This window comes from Myiozetetes cayanensis, unplaced genomic scaffold, assembly GCF_022539395.1.
Source record: "Myiozetetes cayanensis isolate MyiCay16 unplaced genomic scaffold, myiCay2020 scf5-8, whole genome shotgun sequence".
Taxonomy (NCBI): Eukaryota; Metazoa; Chordata; class Aves; order Passeriformes; family Tyrannidae; genus Myiozetetes; species Myiozetetes cayanensis.
The window spans coordinates 84,716,850-84,733,694 of record NW_026087742.1 but is presented as its reverse complement, the minus strand read 5'-3'; the positions used below and the strand labels follow the sequence as shown (position 1 = coordinate 84,733,694).

General features: G+C 43.6%; 2 protein-coding genes across 9 annotated transcripts in view; both read left to right on the top strand.

Annotated features, from left to right (window-relative positions):
- Positions 1 to 5,840, top strand: part of GABRA5 (gamma-aminobutyric acid type A receptor subunit alpha5) — a 54,467-nt gene extending 48,627 nt beyond the window's left edge. For all 6 annotated transcript variants that reach the window (XM_050334193.1, XM_050334195.1, XM_050334191.1 and 3 more), the window contains 3 exons: positions 1,765 to 1,917; positions 3,203 to 3,414; positions 4,319 to 5,840. In XM_050334193.1, coding sequence (XP_050190150.1) covers positions 1,765 to 1,917; positions 3,203 to 3,414; positions 4,319 to 4,621 — 668 coding nt within the window. In that variant the 3' untranslated portion in view covers positions 4,622 to 5,840. The remainder of the gene's footprint in view (positions 1 to 1,764; positions 1,918 to 3,202; positions 3,415 to 4,318) is intronic.
- Positions 5,841 to 5,874: 34 nt separating this feature from the next.
- The window catches only part of GABRG3 (gamma-aminobutyric acid type A receptor subunit gamma3), a 310,237-nt gene continuing 299,266 nt past the window's right edge, over positions 5,875 to 16,845 (top strand). For 2 of the 3 annotated variants that reach the window (XM_050334200.1, XM_050334199.1), the window contains exons 1-2: positions 12,714 to 12,920; positions 16,138 to 16,286. In XM_050334200.1, coding sequence (XP_050190157.1) covers positions 12,868 to 12,920; positions 16,138 to 16,286 — 202 coding nt within the window. In that variant the 5' untranslated portion in view covers positions 12,714 to 12,867. Of the gene's footprint in view, positions 6,368 to 12,713; positions 12,921 to 16,137; positions 16,287 to 16,845 lie in introns of those variants that run through there. The other variant, XM_050334198.1, reaches the window with a different exon arrangement.

Here is a 16,845-nt window from a genome sequence, read left to right as displayed (position 1 = left end):
GGAATTAGGTGATGCTTCACAAGGGTTTTCTCCCCAGTTTCACAGCATTCCGTGTCCTTCTCCACATCACTCTTCAGGGAGCCATTTCACCAGAAAATCAGACTCCAGAGATAGACATAAAGATTGAGGCAATGTCTGTTAAGGTATTTCTGTGTTTTTTCAGTCTTTCTAAAATCCTCAGCATGAATAAGGTCTGTAAAATGGATCCAGAATAGCTGAGCTCCTGTAGCATAACGTATCAGTGCAGCTATACCTGCAAAAACCCTTTCACTCTAAACCTGTTCTCTGCTAATTAGCCATATTGTCACTTAGAAATAATCTGCCAAATCTAATTACTTAGCAGTGCTGGCCACAGCTCAACTCGGGCTATTCACTCAAGACAGAATCAGTCTGTTGTATATTTTCCTTTTGTGGCTGGCCTATAGAGACTAACAGTCAAGTTTTGCAACAGAGATTATAGATACAGTTGTTTCGTTCTTGGAGGACAATATATATTTCAGAACAGGCATTACTCTGATTCATCAGTATCCAACTGAATGATGCTTTTAAATTAATTTTATATCAGTGTGAGTGGAGAACTGTTAGGGCTTGAAGTGGTTGTGTTGTTTTTTATTCTTACATTTTGTGTTTACTCTAATTTTTCCCAGGCAAATAGTAGCATGCTTTTAGCTAGCAAGATTTTGGCTTTGGGGAGCAGTTACCATCATGAATAGCCCTCAGTAATGACAACATGGTTTTCCAGGAACTGTCTGAAAGAACTGGGGACAGTAACCATCAGCAATAGCCTTCAGTAACAACTAAATGGTTTTCTAGGAACAGTCTGAAAGAGCAGGTTAAGTTTTGATTTTTTCTGAAACATTAGGGAAGGTAACAGTTGGTCTGTTGATGTTGGAGTGCATTTTTTTAGGCTTTTGCTGAAATTCAGAGGAGCTGATAAAAGACAGATTAAGGCAATGCTGTGAATTTGGCATACAAAAAAGACATGGAATTTATCGCTGCTGCGGCAGCTTTCAGTGAGCTCTTCATTCAGGCAGTACAGTATTCATTGTGCAGGCAAACAAGATATGACACAATGTCTATCCAGAAACAGTTTATTTTTCCAGGGGCTAAAGTGTACCAGATTCTAGGAAAACTGTGCACTAGAGGGACTTTTTTTTTTTTTTTTTTTGTCCTGGAGGAGCAATCTGAAGGGTTTGGGTACTCAGATCAGTAAGACATCCCAGAATCCATATGCAAAGTGGCAATTTTTGTAGTAGACAGTGGGACAGGGAATGCCTAAGTGTGGTGCAGAAGATGTCCAGATGCATTTTTATTCTTGCATACTGATGGCTTGGCAGTAACAGTTGCCCTAATGAGGTTAATCTCTGATGCTAAATCAGGTTTCTAAGAGTAGAGAGCCTTAACTGTTATTAAGTTTGTCAGAATGGATCAAAAATAGGCAGGGCTGAGGCAGTACCAGCAAGCCAAATTTTTTAAGCCTTTTTTAAGCATTCCAGGTACATAGGAGGACTGCAGCTTTTCAGTGTAGTAGGAGTAGTCAGTCATTGTCTTCTGCATTTGGGGAGTGAATGTGAAGACTATGAGGATTTAGCAGCACCTCTGTCTCAAGTCTTGGTTTTCCACAGTGCAGAAATCCAGACATTTTTCATCCAATTAAGAATGGCTGAATGGTATCCTCAAATGGGGTGTTGTAGCTGGCCTCCTTAAGTCCCTGATCGGTAAACCTTATTTCTTTTACCCACATGTACATTTTTCTCCTTCTAGGTGAATATACTATTATGACAGCCCATTTTCATCTGAAAAGAAAAATTGGTTATTTTGTCATCCAAACATACCTTCCTTGCATTATGACTGTGATCTTATCACAAGTGTCATTTTGGCTAAACAGAGAATCTGTCCCTGCTAGGACTGTCTTTGGTGAGTACCCCCCTCTCTCCTAGAACACAGATAGGATAGGTCTGGCTTGTGGAAGTGATTTGCTGTAACAAAACCGCAGTTAACTAATGTTTATTTCTGCTCGAGATGGTATAGATATTTCCTCATTCTCTTCCAGTTCAAACTCAAAATCTATTTACAACTACTGTCAGTGTTTTTTTCTGCAAAGTTATGACAAAAATTGGTCAAGAATCAATTACGTGAAAGTTAAGGACGGAAGACAGAAGAATCAGATTGGTGTGATTTGTGGTGGGTCTTTTCCACTTGGGTAAAATACTGGATGGTTTAGAACAAAAAAACATACAGATTATCATGTTTAGTCTATGTTCCAGCTAAGCATTTGAAACAGATTTCACTTCAAGACATTTTTTGTATCTCTGTTGTAGGATGTTTATCTGGGAAAACCATGCAGAGGTTAATTAGTGACAATTATCTTTATTACCATCAAACAAATCAATATGAATTTGCATTTAGAAAATGTATATTTACTAAAGAAATTGTTATGGAAAAAACCTTTGGGGTGTCATTAAATTACTTGTTTTATCACTAGAAGATTGCAGAAAATAAGCACTCTCTTAAGTGAAGGTTGATGAAATACAAAATTTTCACTAGATGAAAAATGAGGGATGTGGGAACAGTTAATTACATAAAACTTTGTTCACCTCTCCTTAAAGGAGTCATTTTTTTGTACAAACCTACTAAAATCTGTTGGCAGCTTTGATCAAACATCAGTTCAGCAAGTTGTATGGGGAGAATATAGGTAGCAGCATCCCTTTGCTGACCAGTGGTACCCATTCTAGATTTACAAAGGTGTAACTGAGAGTTGAATTTTGTACTTTTGGGGAAATCTTCCCACTGATGAAAGTAGTGGCAGCTTTGTCAATTACTGGCCTATGGGAAAGGAGGAGCTACGGTCAGGGAAACCAAAACCAGTCAACAATTTCATACCTGCAATCTCAGTGTAAGAAAACAAACTAAGTAATCCCACTTTATTCTGACTATTAAAAACACTGGGCTTGGGTTACCCTAAAAATACTTATTTAAATATGCTATAGCTAAAGATAAACAGAACCCCGTAGAATTAAACATCTAAGGGTGGAGGCTTTCATTTTTTTTCTTACTCTTTCAGACTATAATATGCAAACAGCGATTGACTTCATGTGGGCTTCTTAGGTATCCTGCATTGGGACCTGCTCATAACTCATGAGTGATCCCATAGAGGTTAGGAAACTGATCTCTGCCTCTTTTATTTTTTCCTTCTTTGCAGGAGTAACAACAGTCCTCACCATGACCACCTTAAGCATCAGTGCCCGTAACTCTTTGCCAAAAGTGGCCTACGCTACTGCAATGGACTGGTTTATAGCTGTTTGCTATGCCTTTGTATTTTCTGCATTGATTGAATTTGCAACAGTCAATTATTTCACCAAGAGGAGTTGGGCGTGGGATGGCAAAAAAGCCCAGGAAGCTGCGAAAATCAAGGTGCTTAACTTAGGTTTTTTAAATACCTAAAATAAAAAGCAGGTATTCAATATAGTTCAAATAACTGAATAGTCAGTTTTCAGGTTCTTCGTGGAAAAGTTAAACTACCTCATGACATACTTTCACCTCCCTATAGAGGAAAATTTACAACCTTCTCTTCATGGAGATAGACTACCGGTCTCTATCATCTATATGAAGAGGACTTTTTACAGAAGGATATTGGGCATCGAATGCATGTGGCATGGGATTTCAGTGACTGGACTTCTGATAATAGCCAGCTTGTACTATGAAACATATCTCTGCAGAGCCCTCCCTCTTTGCTCTCCTAAACAAATGGCACAGCTCAATTGATCTCCATGAGTCAGGGTTCCATCACAGTATCCCCTCCAAAAAAGGGACAAAAGAGCTGTTCTGTGAAAAGACAAACTTGAATTTCATGCTGAAGTGAAACCTTTGGAATAGGACTGCCTCTTAGTAAATCATCTCCTAGGGAGAGCTTGTACCTGCAGGCATCCTAGAAGAGCCATACAAAGAGACAAGCTGGCAGGGGCAATGAGCTGTTCCCACACAGCCAGGGGAGTGAGGTTCATATCTTGTCGTGAAGCAGCAACCCCTTCAGGTGCAGGACTGCATCGCCCTGAAAAAAGCAGCTGCTAATGCACATGCCAGGTGGGATGCAGGTCAAGCCAGTCAGTCTCAGCTTACTCTGGCGTCAGGAAAATTTCTCCTGAGTAAGGGCTACAAAATCAAGGCAAAACCATCTGTTTGGTAGTCAAAGTCACAACAACCAACAGGCTCTTATTAGCATGATTGATTACGGTGCTTAGCTTTTTCGGTTAATATCTTGAGAACATGTTTCCACTTTCTGTTCATGTGGTCTAATATTTTGTTCTTTACACTGCAGAAAAAAGAGCGCAACTTGTTGGGAAATAAATCAACTAATACTTACACAACTGGGAAGATGACCCCTGCACCAAACATGCCAAAGGACTCAACCCCATCTGTCATCTCAAACACTACATCTGCTCCAGTGAAGTCTGCAGAAGAAAAGCCTGCTGAAAGCAAAAAGACTTACAACAGCATCAGTAAGATTGACAAAATGTCACGGATAATTTTTCCAGTGCTGTTTGGAACTTTTAACTTAGTTTACTGGGCTACATATTTGAATAGGGAACCTGTAATTAAAGGTGCCAATTCTCCAAAATAAACTGAAGTGCTCTGAAGCCACATGTGAGCCATACTTACAAAGCAGATGCTACCAAGGAAAATTTGAGATCCAGATGACTTTCTACACATTTGGGCAATATTCTTCAGGAAGTTTTTTGCATGTTTAATAATATGTACAAATAATATTGCCTTGATTGTTTCTACATGTAACCTCAGATGTTTTGGAGACTATTATATTACTTACAGCAATTGATCTTTATAAAAGATCAGAAGACATTGAACATGGCTTCTTTGCTGCTGAGTATCTTGCATTGATAGTTTACAAATAAAATAAGTTATATTTTTTAACTGTTCAAGTGTACTACATATCGTGGTTTTTATACTTCAGGAGTACAGTCATTCAAATATAGGCTTAACCTATATTTTACAGAAGAGCTCTACTGTTGTCATCTGATAAGTTACTGAGTAACGCCAGTTGTAAATGTGCCAAATTATTAAGTGTAGGGCTATGTTTGAGCACCTTTACTAGTTACAGGCAGTGCATTGCTCCACAGATAAAACTGCTCAGCCCAATTTTCATTGGAAATTAAAAACAATGCAGTAAATCCTAATGGGACTATGCAGATTTTCACTGCTTGAGACTCCAGCTTGCACTGAAATAACATAGGGAGCAGGATGCTACTTGTGTAAATAAAGGTGGTGGAATCTTGCATTTAAATGAAAAGATTTGTTTGGATTTTGCATTCCAAGAAATTTTATCTAACGATTCTCAGTATTTATTCCAAAAATTAAGAGTTACATTGCATGAAATTAACATAGATTAGGAACATACTTGTGCAAATAAAACTTTTAACAACAGCAGTAGACATTTTTATCAGGGTAAAGTAAATGATGTTTGGACATTTTCCCCAGAAGAAGATTGTGTTATATTAGCAGAGATTATGCTGCAGTAAATATTGTTTCTCACAGCAAAAAACAGTCAGCCAACACTAAGGGGTACAATCAGAAAAAGAGATGTACTTCATGACAGCAAGGTGTTTCAGTGATAATATTGACAGAAAGGTCTTTGTACTGTCCATCTGAAACTTTTCTATAAAACGCCTTGCTGCTGACCATGTGTTTTGCTTTCACAATGAATGAGAAAATGCAGTCTGAGTTTTCAGCTCTTTCCTCCTTGGCATCCTTTAATTGTTCCAGAAGCTTTTGTATTTAAATCTTAATGTTTAAATAAAAAATGCATTCAACATTTGATTGCAAAATGTCATTCTTATACTGGTTATCCTTTTAAAAAGACCAAAAAGTCACACCACAGGAGCTGAAGAATTAACTGGAAAGCACATATGTGTGCACTTGATCCCATGACATGTGCATATGACACATCCTCCCTGTTGCCCAGAAAGGAACATGTCTTGAGTGAGATAGTGGATCAAGTTATTTCAGAATTAGGTACTACCTTGCTATGAAGCATCAGCCCTGTGATCTTTCTGGGACAGAGAGGAATTTGTGCTTCACTTTGAAATGAGCGTCTGATCTGGGACTGGGTAGCTGTCTGGGCTTCTTATGTGTCTTCTCTTCAACCCTTTCATTCCCAAACATTTTCATTGCCAAGAAAAAAATCTCATACATCTATTCCTTTTTGAAGCTTTTTGTTCGATGCTGAGGAATGAGAAATATGCAAATTCTCAATGGCAATGGAGAAGCCATGAGATTGGGGAGATGACTGTATGCTGATAAAGAGGAGCAAGGGAGGAACATGCCCATCTCTTCAGTCCTATCCTGAGCCAAGGTGAGGATGTGGATCTCTGTTTTCGTGTAGGCTTCCCATAGTGTCTTTGAGCAGCCACAGACTTCCTTGTTCATTATCCCTTTGGCCCTTTGGGGATCAAATATAATGAAAAATTTCAGTGCCTATTGGGAGGCAAAACTTTATGTAAAGTCCCATGGCTATTTCTTGAGATGAGAAACTCAGAGAATTTCATGACTGAGTTTCATGAATGAGAAACTCGGAGCCATCCTTACAGCATCTTCTCCAGGGCAATTTGTCTGCCCCAGAGGGTTTCTGTGCTTTGTTTTATTTGCTTACACCCAAGTCTGACTCATACTCTGTATGGCTCAGTATGATTTTCTGGTCTCCGTTGCAGGACTTGGTGCTAGGATCTCTAACTCAGATCTACTTTACTTACTTGGAAAGTCTCATCTTCAATGAGTACAGATCTACCTGCAAACAGCAGAGTAGTATGGCCACAGGATCGGGTTGTTTGCTTTATTCTAGTATACAATTTATTGGTGTTTACCTGTTGTATAGAGGACCTGATATGCCAAAGGCATATGGCACCACAGGCATTCTGTACAAAAATCGCTTCCAGTTGTATTGGCTGTTGCTTTCTGTGTTTGAAGGTAAAGGTGGAAAATAATGGTTAGAGCTCATTCTGTTAATGTGGACTTGCTAAATGAGGTTGAAGTTTCCTAATCCTTGCTGAGAACTGAAATGACAGAAGAAGAAGCAGCAGCTCCCTTGCAGTTCCTGTGTTTGTGCAGGAACACTAGGTGTTGTCCCATAGTTTGTAAGATGCTTCAATAAGCCGACACATTCCAGACTGGAATACTTAAATGCCACTACCTTGCATTGCACAATACCTAAAAATTTAAATCTCTCCACAGTCAGTGAACTGTTTGTGTGGGAGACCATTACTCACTGAGATGGCATCTGAAATGTGGGAGATGGGAGCATTTCCCAGATCCTGTCTCAAAGGAAACACCTTGGCCTTGTCCTGCTCCAGGCTGGGGTGGTATCTGGATGTGCATCAATCTCCTCTGGTTTCCCCTGGAAGTAGCTTGGACTTTCAGGAGTGGAGTGAGCTGTGTCACTGTCCCCAGCATGGGTGAACTGGGGCCCCGTGGGACACATCTACTTCACGGCCAAAGAGAATGATAAAGAGGAGTTGCTTCTTACTGGATTTTCCCTATATGCTATCAAGTAAAAAGAATTGAAAAGGGAATTACAACAATTGAACACCATAGAGTAAGTGTGTGCAGTCTGCTGCTAAATTTCTTTACTTGCACATGTTAAGAATGAAAGAACAAGCTGAATACAGTGGAAAAGGTCTTTTAGTTGTGATATTTGAGCTGTGCCAACTTACTCCCAGGATGAATTTAAGCAATAACATGTTTTCTAAAGCTTAACCCTCTTCTGTTATTTCAAGTTGTGTTCTGCTTCTTTTTTTCTAAATGCAATATACCTTCTGTGGAATAGCTAGACATATTTGTACAAAACTGAGAAGGAAATTATTTTATTAAATAATAATATCTTTCAAAAATCCTTGCTCAACATGTAAGTTAAACTTTCAAAAAACTGAATGAAACTGTTTTGCTATTCAGTTTTGCAGGCAAGATGCACAGCTGTTTGACTTTTAAATCTGGAGATAAAGTTCTTTGTAATAAGGATGTATTTCCCCTAACACCTTTGCTTCTCAGATTTGAATTGACACTGAAATGACCAAATTGCTTGAATTCTTTCTGGCTTTTTGTATGTTTTTATGTCACTACAAATACTAAAGTAATGGTCATTGCCTGGTGACTCTCAGATGACATCCTTGCTTTACCGATTTTGTGTCTTCCACTATGTTGTTATAGACATTTGTTCAGTTTAGAGGAAGACAGAAAGATTGGAAGTTAGATTTTACGAAACCCAAATGACTTCTGAAAGATCTTCTTAGGTTTACCACTAATTTAGACTGAACTGGAAGTGTCCCATTCTGCAGTGCATTATTTGCCTTTTCATTGCCATCCTCAAAAGCAATTATCACTCCTCACAGTCATCATGTCTTAAAAGCTTCTGTTTAAATTGGCCCTGGCTAAAGACAAAGTGAAAAGGAAATTGAGAATGCTGATTGAAGATACCAGTTTATTTCAGTTAGATGAATTTGGAGAGATTTTGAAAAATACTGATAGATTGTAATTGACTGGACCAGCAATGATAGGTTGGATTCGTAGGTCGAAAAATTGCTACAAATAAGACACCCCCCTACACACAGTTTGTCACATATATGATAATAAATGCTAGAAGCAGCCACCCATGGCAGTTTTGGCCTCTGGGTCCAGACTCAGTTCTTCATTCACTGCTGGCTGGTGTTATTGACGTCCTCAGGAACACTGCTCAGAGGAGCAGACCTACTGCCCTCTTCTGCCAGCATGTGAATGTGAAGATGCTGAATAGCTGCAGCTATTCAGTTGCAGCGCATCAGGGGGGATTCTCCATATCCTACCAGGGAGCAGAGTCCTGTGCTGAAGGGCAGAGCTGAGGGCACACGGAAAGTGTCTGGACCTCTGAGGTTCAACTTCCTAACTCAAGGCAGAGTTAATTATTTATAGAAGCAGAGTGCTTCCAGCAGTAGTGACAGAGACCTTCAGTTCAAATAAACTGACCCTATGACTCTTATAAAATCTCTAATAAGCCTTCAGCTGGAGGACTCCAGAAGCTGTCATCATCATGGCTAGGTTTTGCGAACGAAGATTTGAGAGAGACAAGTTTCAGGCCCCTCCTAGTTTGTCTCAGAGCAGCCCCAGTTCCCTTCTGTGCTGCTCATGGTATAAGTAGCACTGGGGTGCTAGGAAAACCGCCAGTAGGGTTCTCTTTCAACATTTAATCTCAGGAAAATTCAGGTGCCCAAACTGTTCAGTGCTAGAGAGGGGGCTCCCAGTTCTAGCAAGTGAGGCACTTGATCTGTGAGTCCCATTCCCTTCTTCTGCATTTCCCCCCTGATTTAACTAGCACCCTGCACAGCTACTTTCAGGGACTCATACTTCCCCACTGTACAAGATATACCACAAAGGTATCCCTCAGGTTGAAAAGATAGTCGCCTCCTGTGAAAATGCAATGAGAGGTAAGTTAAATGTGGGTCCATTTTATTGTGCTAGAGAATATAAACAATTTACTATCATTACAGGATATGATAAAATGTTCTTTTGTTAAAACCTATGCTGGATAATCATGCCTTTTACCTGAATACACAATTTGAAAAGGCTCGGCAAAGGCAGAGTGTGCTTAAAAGTAAAATAAAAGCATGTGAGTGTGGACAAGCAGAAATGACCGAGACATGAAGTGTAATGAAAAGTGGCGCTAAAGCATCCCTTTAGCAGCAACACATAGCTCACCAAGGCCAACAGAAAGAAAACCTTAAACATCACCTTTTCTTTTTCCTTAAAGCCTGAGGAGAAGGATGCAATTATTAATGAACTGTTTAATTTCGCTCCAGCCTTGGAGCTTTCTGCCACAGTACAAGGAAAGAGGGGACACTGTGAAGGTCTTCCTGGATAGCTGGGTGACTCGATAGCCACGTACAGCTCCGGTAGCGACACGCGGTCACCGACAGTGGTAACCGAGCGCTCTGTCGCCGGCTGTAGGCAGGCCGGGGTTGGGGACCCAGCCCCATCCCCATCCCTCGCACTTCCCAGCGCCGCCGCCAGAGGATCCTGCCGCCACGGCAGGAGGTGGCTAGGGCGGGACGGAGCTGGCGGGCGGGGTAAGAGGAGGAGCTGCCGCTGCAGGGAAGCCGAAGCCATCCCTGGTCGGGAGGGGACGGTGCTGAGAGCCCGGCTCTCCGTACCAGGGTGCGGCGCTGGACTTGCGCTCGCCGTCTCTCTCCGTAAATCGCCGCCGGCGTATCTTTCCTAGCGGTCTTTTTACCACAGTACCATCTGGGTTGCTTACACCGCCCACTCGGGCAGTGGCAGAGGCAAGGCGGTCCTCCGCCGGCAGAACGAGCACCCTCGGCCCCGGCAGCCAGCTCCGATGCTGCAGCACCGCCCCAGCTGTTCGCTCTGCCAGGCTCCCGGGCAGAGGAGATGGGGCCCTGAGCTTTGGGGATAAGCTTTTATTTATTCAGATTGTGTGCGTGTGAATACACACATTTTTCTATATGGCCAGCGCAGTGGTAGCCGGCGATGGCGAAACCCCTTCCTGCATGGAGGGCGCTTCCCCGTCCTTTCTTCCGAAACGCGCGGGCACTGCGAGCAGGGACGTGGGTACTGCGACCTCGGAGTGCTAAGTGATGTTTCTATAAGCACCAGCCCTCAGAAAACCTTCAGGTGCCTGAAAACTCTCGCCGTGCTGCGGTGCGGGCGGCAGGGGGGAGCCCGGTACCACCGCGACTCATCGGCATCAGCGGGAGTTTCTCCCGTCGCTGAGAGGCGGCGGCTCCCCCGCTCGCCCCGTCCCGCCTCCCGCCCGCCCCACGGCGCCGGTGTTCCCGCAAACTTCACATCAGCGGATTGGCGTGCTGCTTGACCGGCAGCGTGGCTATTCCTCCTAAAATCCAGGCAACCCCCGAGCTCCCGCCGACCCTTCGTTATTTTCTCAAGGCAGCAGGCGGCCTGGATTGCACCCGCACGTCTCTGCTGGTGGCGGAAAAAAGCACAAGCCTTGTAACAATTGGCTCGTAGCAATTCACAGTAATGCAATTAGCCAAAGTAAACACGAAAGAACTGCTTTATAATCCAGTAAAGAGGCATTTAGGTTGAAAAAAAAACAAACCCCGAAAGGTTGAAAAAACCCCTAAAGTGCATGACGAGGAATTAATTGCCTGGCTCACAACGGATTTTGCCTAAGCTGTCTCATTCCTTCAATAGATAACTTCGGGAACAGAACTCCCTACAGCTAGCTCTTCTAAGCATCACGTAGGAGTTATTCTAAAAGCAAGATTGCATCTTCCAGCAGATTAGTGTTTGTTTTTTTTTTTTTTAATTTAATGTTATAAGTAAAAACGACTCCTCCAGAACTTGGAAGTTATATCTAAGGGAGGAGGAAGCAGAGATTTATACTTCCAAGATTTCTAATCACAGGAAAACGATCACTCGCTGTACCTCTAGCAGAGTTTTTCGTTTCCAAATTACCATTAGGTAAGTGAAATTTTGCCACTTCCCATTCTGAAAACAAAGGGGAATATTCCAATTACCCTGATACCCTGAGCAAAGCTCCACACACCTGCAGAGAATTGAAATCGCTAAAAATCACATCTGTGCTGTTCCTTGTGGAGTAAAAAGACAAAAGATATCCAAGCCCAAACTATTTTTGCCCTGAATGTACTTGGCTACTGTCACATTTCCGCGTTCTCATAGCAGAAATTCCTCATTTGCTCCAAAGTTTACAATATATACATAAGTCCACGTAACTCGGTTTACAGCATCTCTCTTTTCTCTGTGTATACATTTTACCAGCATACCTTGTGCATATATATGCGTGTCCATGCACTCATACAGTGCATGCAAACTTCTGCATACATCCAGCTAGATACAGAGGCGTATCAAACACAGTGCGTTGTGTTTGTTTGTCTATCTGTCCGTGTAAGTAGCCGCATCAATAACATGGGGCTGCGCCTGTATGTACATCGGAATGCCCGTCCTTCCGATCAGCCCGAGACCAGCACCCGATCCTCTCCCTCCGTCTGAACAGAGCACCTCCAGCGCGGAGGGAGGGGGGCATTCGCCTAGTGAGTGTCTCGTTTGGGCGTGAGGGCATCCCGCAAAACAGGAGGGGGATGCCTCTGCTGGCCGCCCCCTCGGGGGCATCGGCATGGCGATGTCGGGGAGGAATCCCGGCTGCCGAGTTTGCTGCTCCCCCTCTCCCGCGTGCGCCCGCCGGGGCGGGGGCAGGGTTCACTTCCCAGCTCCCCGCGTCGCCGGCGAGGCGGGTACCTGTTGGGCAGGCAGCGGGGACGAGGTGCTTTCCGATGCGGGGCGGTCCCCGGCAGCGCTCTGGTGCCGCGCTGCGGGGCTGGCCGTGGCTAGGCTCTCCCGGGGGGGAGAAAAGGTGCGCTTCTTCCCCCCGCCCCGCCCGGCCCGGCCCGGCCCGGCCCGCGCTCGGGCGCGCTGTGCACCGCCCGGGGGGCACGGCCAGCGCCAGCCGGGGAGCGGCAGAGGCCGCGCCGCTGCTCCCCGCAACTGGCTGCCAGGAAGGGGGACGCGACGCAGCTCGGTGCTCGCTGAACACCTGTCAGCCCGCGCAGCCTGATTTATACCTGGCCCTGGCAGCCTCTCCGCTGAGGATTTCCCCATCGTCCCACTTTTTCTTTTTTTTTCCCCTCTTTTTTTTTTTTTTTTTTTTTCCTCCTTCGCCTCCTCTTCCCGGAGCGTTGTAGAAGGGGGTATTTCCTTCAGGATATAAAGCTGAGAATACAGAGGGGAGGCTCAGAGCTTCACCTCATTGCCTCATTCTCCCTTCCATGTGAACATCCTGCAACGTTTCCTTCATCGTGCCTCACCTCTCACCTGGCCAGCACTGTCCGGACCATGTCCGCTAAGCTCCTGCCAGTTTTCTTCCTCCTCTCAGTGTTCCACGCCTGGTAAGTCTGCGCTCCCCTCGCCTCTCCCCAGCCACTCTCCTGTCCCCTCGCAGCGGGGCTGGCGGGCTGCAGCCCCGCTCGCCGGAGTTTGCACAGTACTCGGTGCCCGGGAAGGACAGTGGGCTCTCCCCGCCGCCCCCGAGCCATGCCGGTGCTCTGTTCCCAAACGCGGCTTACCCCGCTCCCTTGCCGGGACCCGCCTGGCTCCGCAGTGCTCCCGGCGCGGTGGCACCGCCGCTGTCCCTTCCCGGCCCCGCGAGAAGCCGGAGGTCGCCCGCGAGGGCTCTGTCCCGAGTCCGCCCGGCGGAAAGTTTCCCACTCCGACTGCTGCCGGCACCCGAGCGGTGGGCACGGTGGGACGGCGGCTGGCGCTGCCCAGGCTCCCCTTACGGCCCTGGCTTCCCTCCGCGCCACCCCCGGGGGCTCCGCGGGAGGGGCCGGCGTGGAGCGGGAGTGGGTAAGCCGCGGGAAGCGTGAGACCCTGGACCATGCCTCAGGGCCAGGAAGGGTCTCCCCGGCGGGGTCCCAGCATAACCTGTTGGGGGTCAGAGGGGGACAGCCGGCAGCTGCAGCTCTGAGCTTTTGGGCTAGGCTCGCCTTTGGTCCTTTGGGTTGTCCGGGGCTGTCCTATACCCTCACCCCATAACCCAGAGAGAGGGGTCACCTCAGCCACAAACCAGGCTGCAAGCATGCTCAAAGCCTTTCCCTCTCCTTCCCAGTAGCCTGCCCCACACCCGAGTGGCATCTCTCTCCTAAATCCCCACAGGAACTGGAGGATGCTTCTTTGGCAGCCCCCGGAGCAAGTGCCAGACACACGTGTTGCAGGAAATAAACCCTTTCCTCACAACCTCTCAGGGTTTTCTAGACTTCCTCCTTTGCAGGTTATGCACAGGCTCTTCTCTGTCTCCTCACAGAATCAAAATTACTGGTCCCTGAGGAGTCTGAGGAAAGTGTGTAGCCTTTCTTCCTTCCCAGTTTGAGATGGGCCTGCCATCATCCCATTGTTGTTTCTGTGGATTGCAGGAATATGATAGGAATTGGCAGTCACCAGTAAAGTTACAGATGAAAGTGAAATCTCAAGTGCCTTCAAGGAGCTTAACTATATAGGGGCAAGTAAGGGAAGTGAAATGATGACGACCTAAGAAGAAAAACAAAAAAACCTTGAGAAATATGTGCCTAGTGTATTAGTCTGATGAACTGTGACACATCTCCGACCTCCAATCTTAATCTAGAAGATAGATAGGGATTTAAATTATTTGGAGGTACTTTCTAGGAAAGAAGCTGCTAGAGTAAGAGGATCTAAAACGTCTGCCAGTGCTTACTTAGACTCTTGTTCATGACTGGTTTTAAAGCAGCATCTCCCTGAAATGAGAGTCATGATCCCACCTAAACTCAGCTCTCATTTCCATGTGCAGTCTGAATATCTCTGGTAAAGTTCTGGTGGGATGCAGCAGAAAAGACGTATGATTTCTGCTTCTTTGCTATCAACAATTCAGCACCACTGCAGCGTTTCAGCTCCGAAATATCTGTGATGTATATTTGGAGATGATACCTCCTTTGAGAATGGCTCTGTAAGAGCAGTATTAAAACATAGGGCTTGTCATGAATCTGATGGAGAAGAAACTCCCCCTCAAATCCTCTTGAGGTTTTTTAAATCCCATTAGGTGAATTATTAAAAAAAAAAAATTATTTTTAAAAAATGCAGCTCAATAACAGAGAAGTAATGGTTTGTCTATTCAAAATTTCCTCTAAGTTTTCTCTACTTTGGCAACTTAGTTGTATGAGCTCTTTATAGAAAATCCTCAGGGTCTAGGTTTCAAAATTATTTTTATATAGAAATTGTGCCTAGAGCACTTGCAATCTGTGAGGTCATGTTAAGTGATTCATGGCTAATCCTTGGGGATGTATTTGCTGTAGAACGGTTTCAATTAGAAGTTTCATTAAAATCTCAAATAGTGGTCTTTGAGCAATGTGAGGGTTGCTGATGTTCTGTGATTAAATTTTTATACTTGTATAAGGGTCTTTTGTGTTTAATATAGAGTGTCTATCAAGTCTTCTGGACATCTGAGGTATTTTAAAAGACACTGGTGTCATTCTAGAGAGAAAGAGGGAGAGAATGAAGGCTGCTCTGATGTGGGTAGCACATCCCATGAATGAGCAAGGCTGGTGCCTCTCATTCTCCATTGCTTTGCACGTCTCATAATTATTGACATTTATGCAAAAATGTTGTAACATTATATCATATCCCCCAGGCAATTTCAGGTTGAAGCAATACATGATTACTGCAGTAGGTTCTACCATTGAGGTTACCTTTTCTCCTAATAACTTCATCTCAGTTTAACTGTCATAGATTTTCTCCAGTGAGAAGCATCAAACAGATTTGGTTTCTAAGATACCAAAAGACACATCTTCAAATCAACATTTTACAGTTTGTGCAAAAAAGCCGCACAAATGAAATTAGTCTTTTGTGAAAATAACTCTAGCTGTGATTTCTGGGCAAACTAGTTTCACCACGTTTGTATTAATATGCTCTTAAAAGAAAAATAACCCACCGATAAAGGAAAGAAGTCACAACTCTCAGGCTAGTACTGTTTTTTAAAAAATGTCATTAAGGTTGCAGGGAAATTCAGATTAATTTACGCAATGTATTTGTGTGCTTGTGATAATCCATCTTAAATTCAAGGAGTGAGCTCTTAATTCTAAGCCTTGTAATACATTAAACTATGAAATTCGGGCACTGAGAATATAATAATTTATTAATAGGATAAAATGATCAGGAAGCATTAACAGTTCTAAATTTTTAATACTCTTATTAGCCTTTGTGCAAGAGATGAATCAGTTGTCTTGATGTATTAATAAAATGATACTGCAGATGTTCACTCTTTGTAAAAGTATATTGTAAACTAATTAGAATAGGTTCATTAAAATACACGAAATAAAATACTACTCTGATAGCTATATTAACTTCTAGAGTATAACTTTTTGAAGAAACTGTCAGAAGACAATTTCTAAATCTTTCTCAGTCATGACCCATTCACAGATGCTCCACAACTGTTAATGGGAGCATCCTATTGCAAAACCAGTCTAAGGCTGAGTAGATGTAAAGCCCGAGGAGACATGTAAAACTTCTTGGGATGAGTGTGGAGCTTTACCCAGAATGTAAATTCATGTTTTAGTTATATGGAATAACATCTCTTTGTTTTATTTGTTATTGCAGTTCTAGAAAGGTTGAAGAGGATGAATATGAAGATGGAACAACTAACCAAAAATGGGTTTTAGCTCCAAAAACACAAGACACAGATGTGACTCTCATACTAAACAAGCTCTTGAGAGAGTACGACAAAAAGCTACGGCCAGATATTGGAAGTAAGTACTTTCTGCACAGGTGAGGATAACCTTCTCTGGGTGCAGAGAAGACATGGTGTATTTTGGATGTGTGCACAAACATCTGGGAAAGTGGAGGTTAAGGTTTTTTTTGGCTGAAGTTCATTTCCAAGTCACTATTTTAAAAGTGCTAATTCTCATGAGAAGACCTGGTGATAACTTAGGATCCTAAAATCTGGTTTGCTTGTACAGAGTTTATGTAGAGATATGGAAAGTTTAGCTCTAAGGTATTCTTTGGCAGAGGATGGAACATACTTACCTCTTTTGTTGTCCAGTCCATGCATCTGAAAAACTCACACTCTGAGAAGGAAACAAAACCTCAGCATACTGAAAACCAAAAGTATGACACAGGAGGTGAAGAATGTGCATCTACTCTCTTCAAAATATGATCATGAAAGTTATATTCCTTAATGCTGAGAAGAAGGCACCAGGATTTACCTGTGTATAAGGCAACTCCAGAGGTTTTCTTACCCAAATTCAGACACCCACAAAGGAACTTTTATAGAATGGAAATCTCTTGTGGTCAGTACTACTACATTTA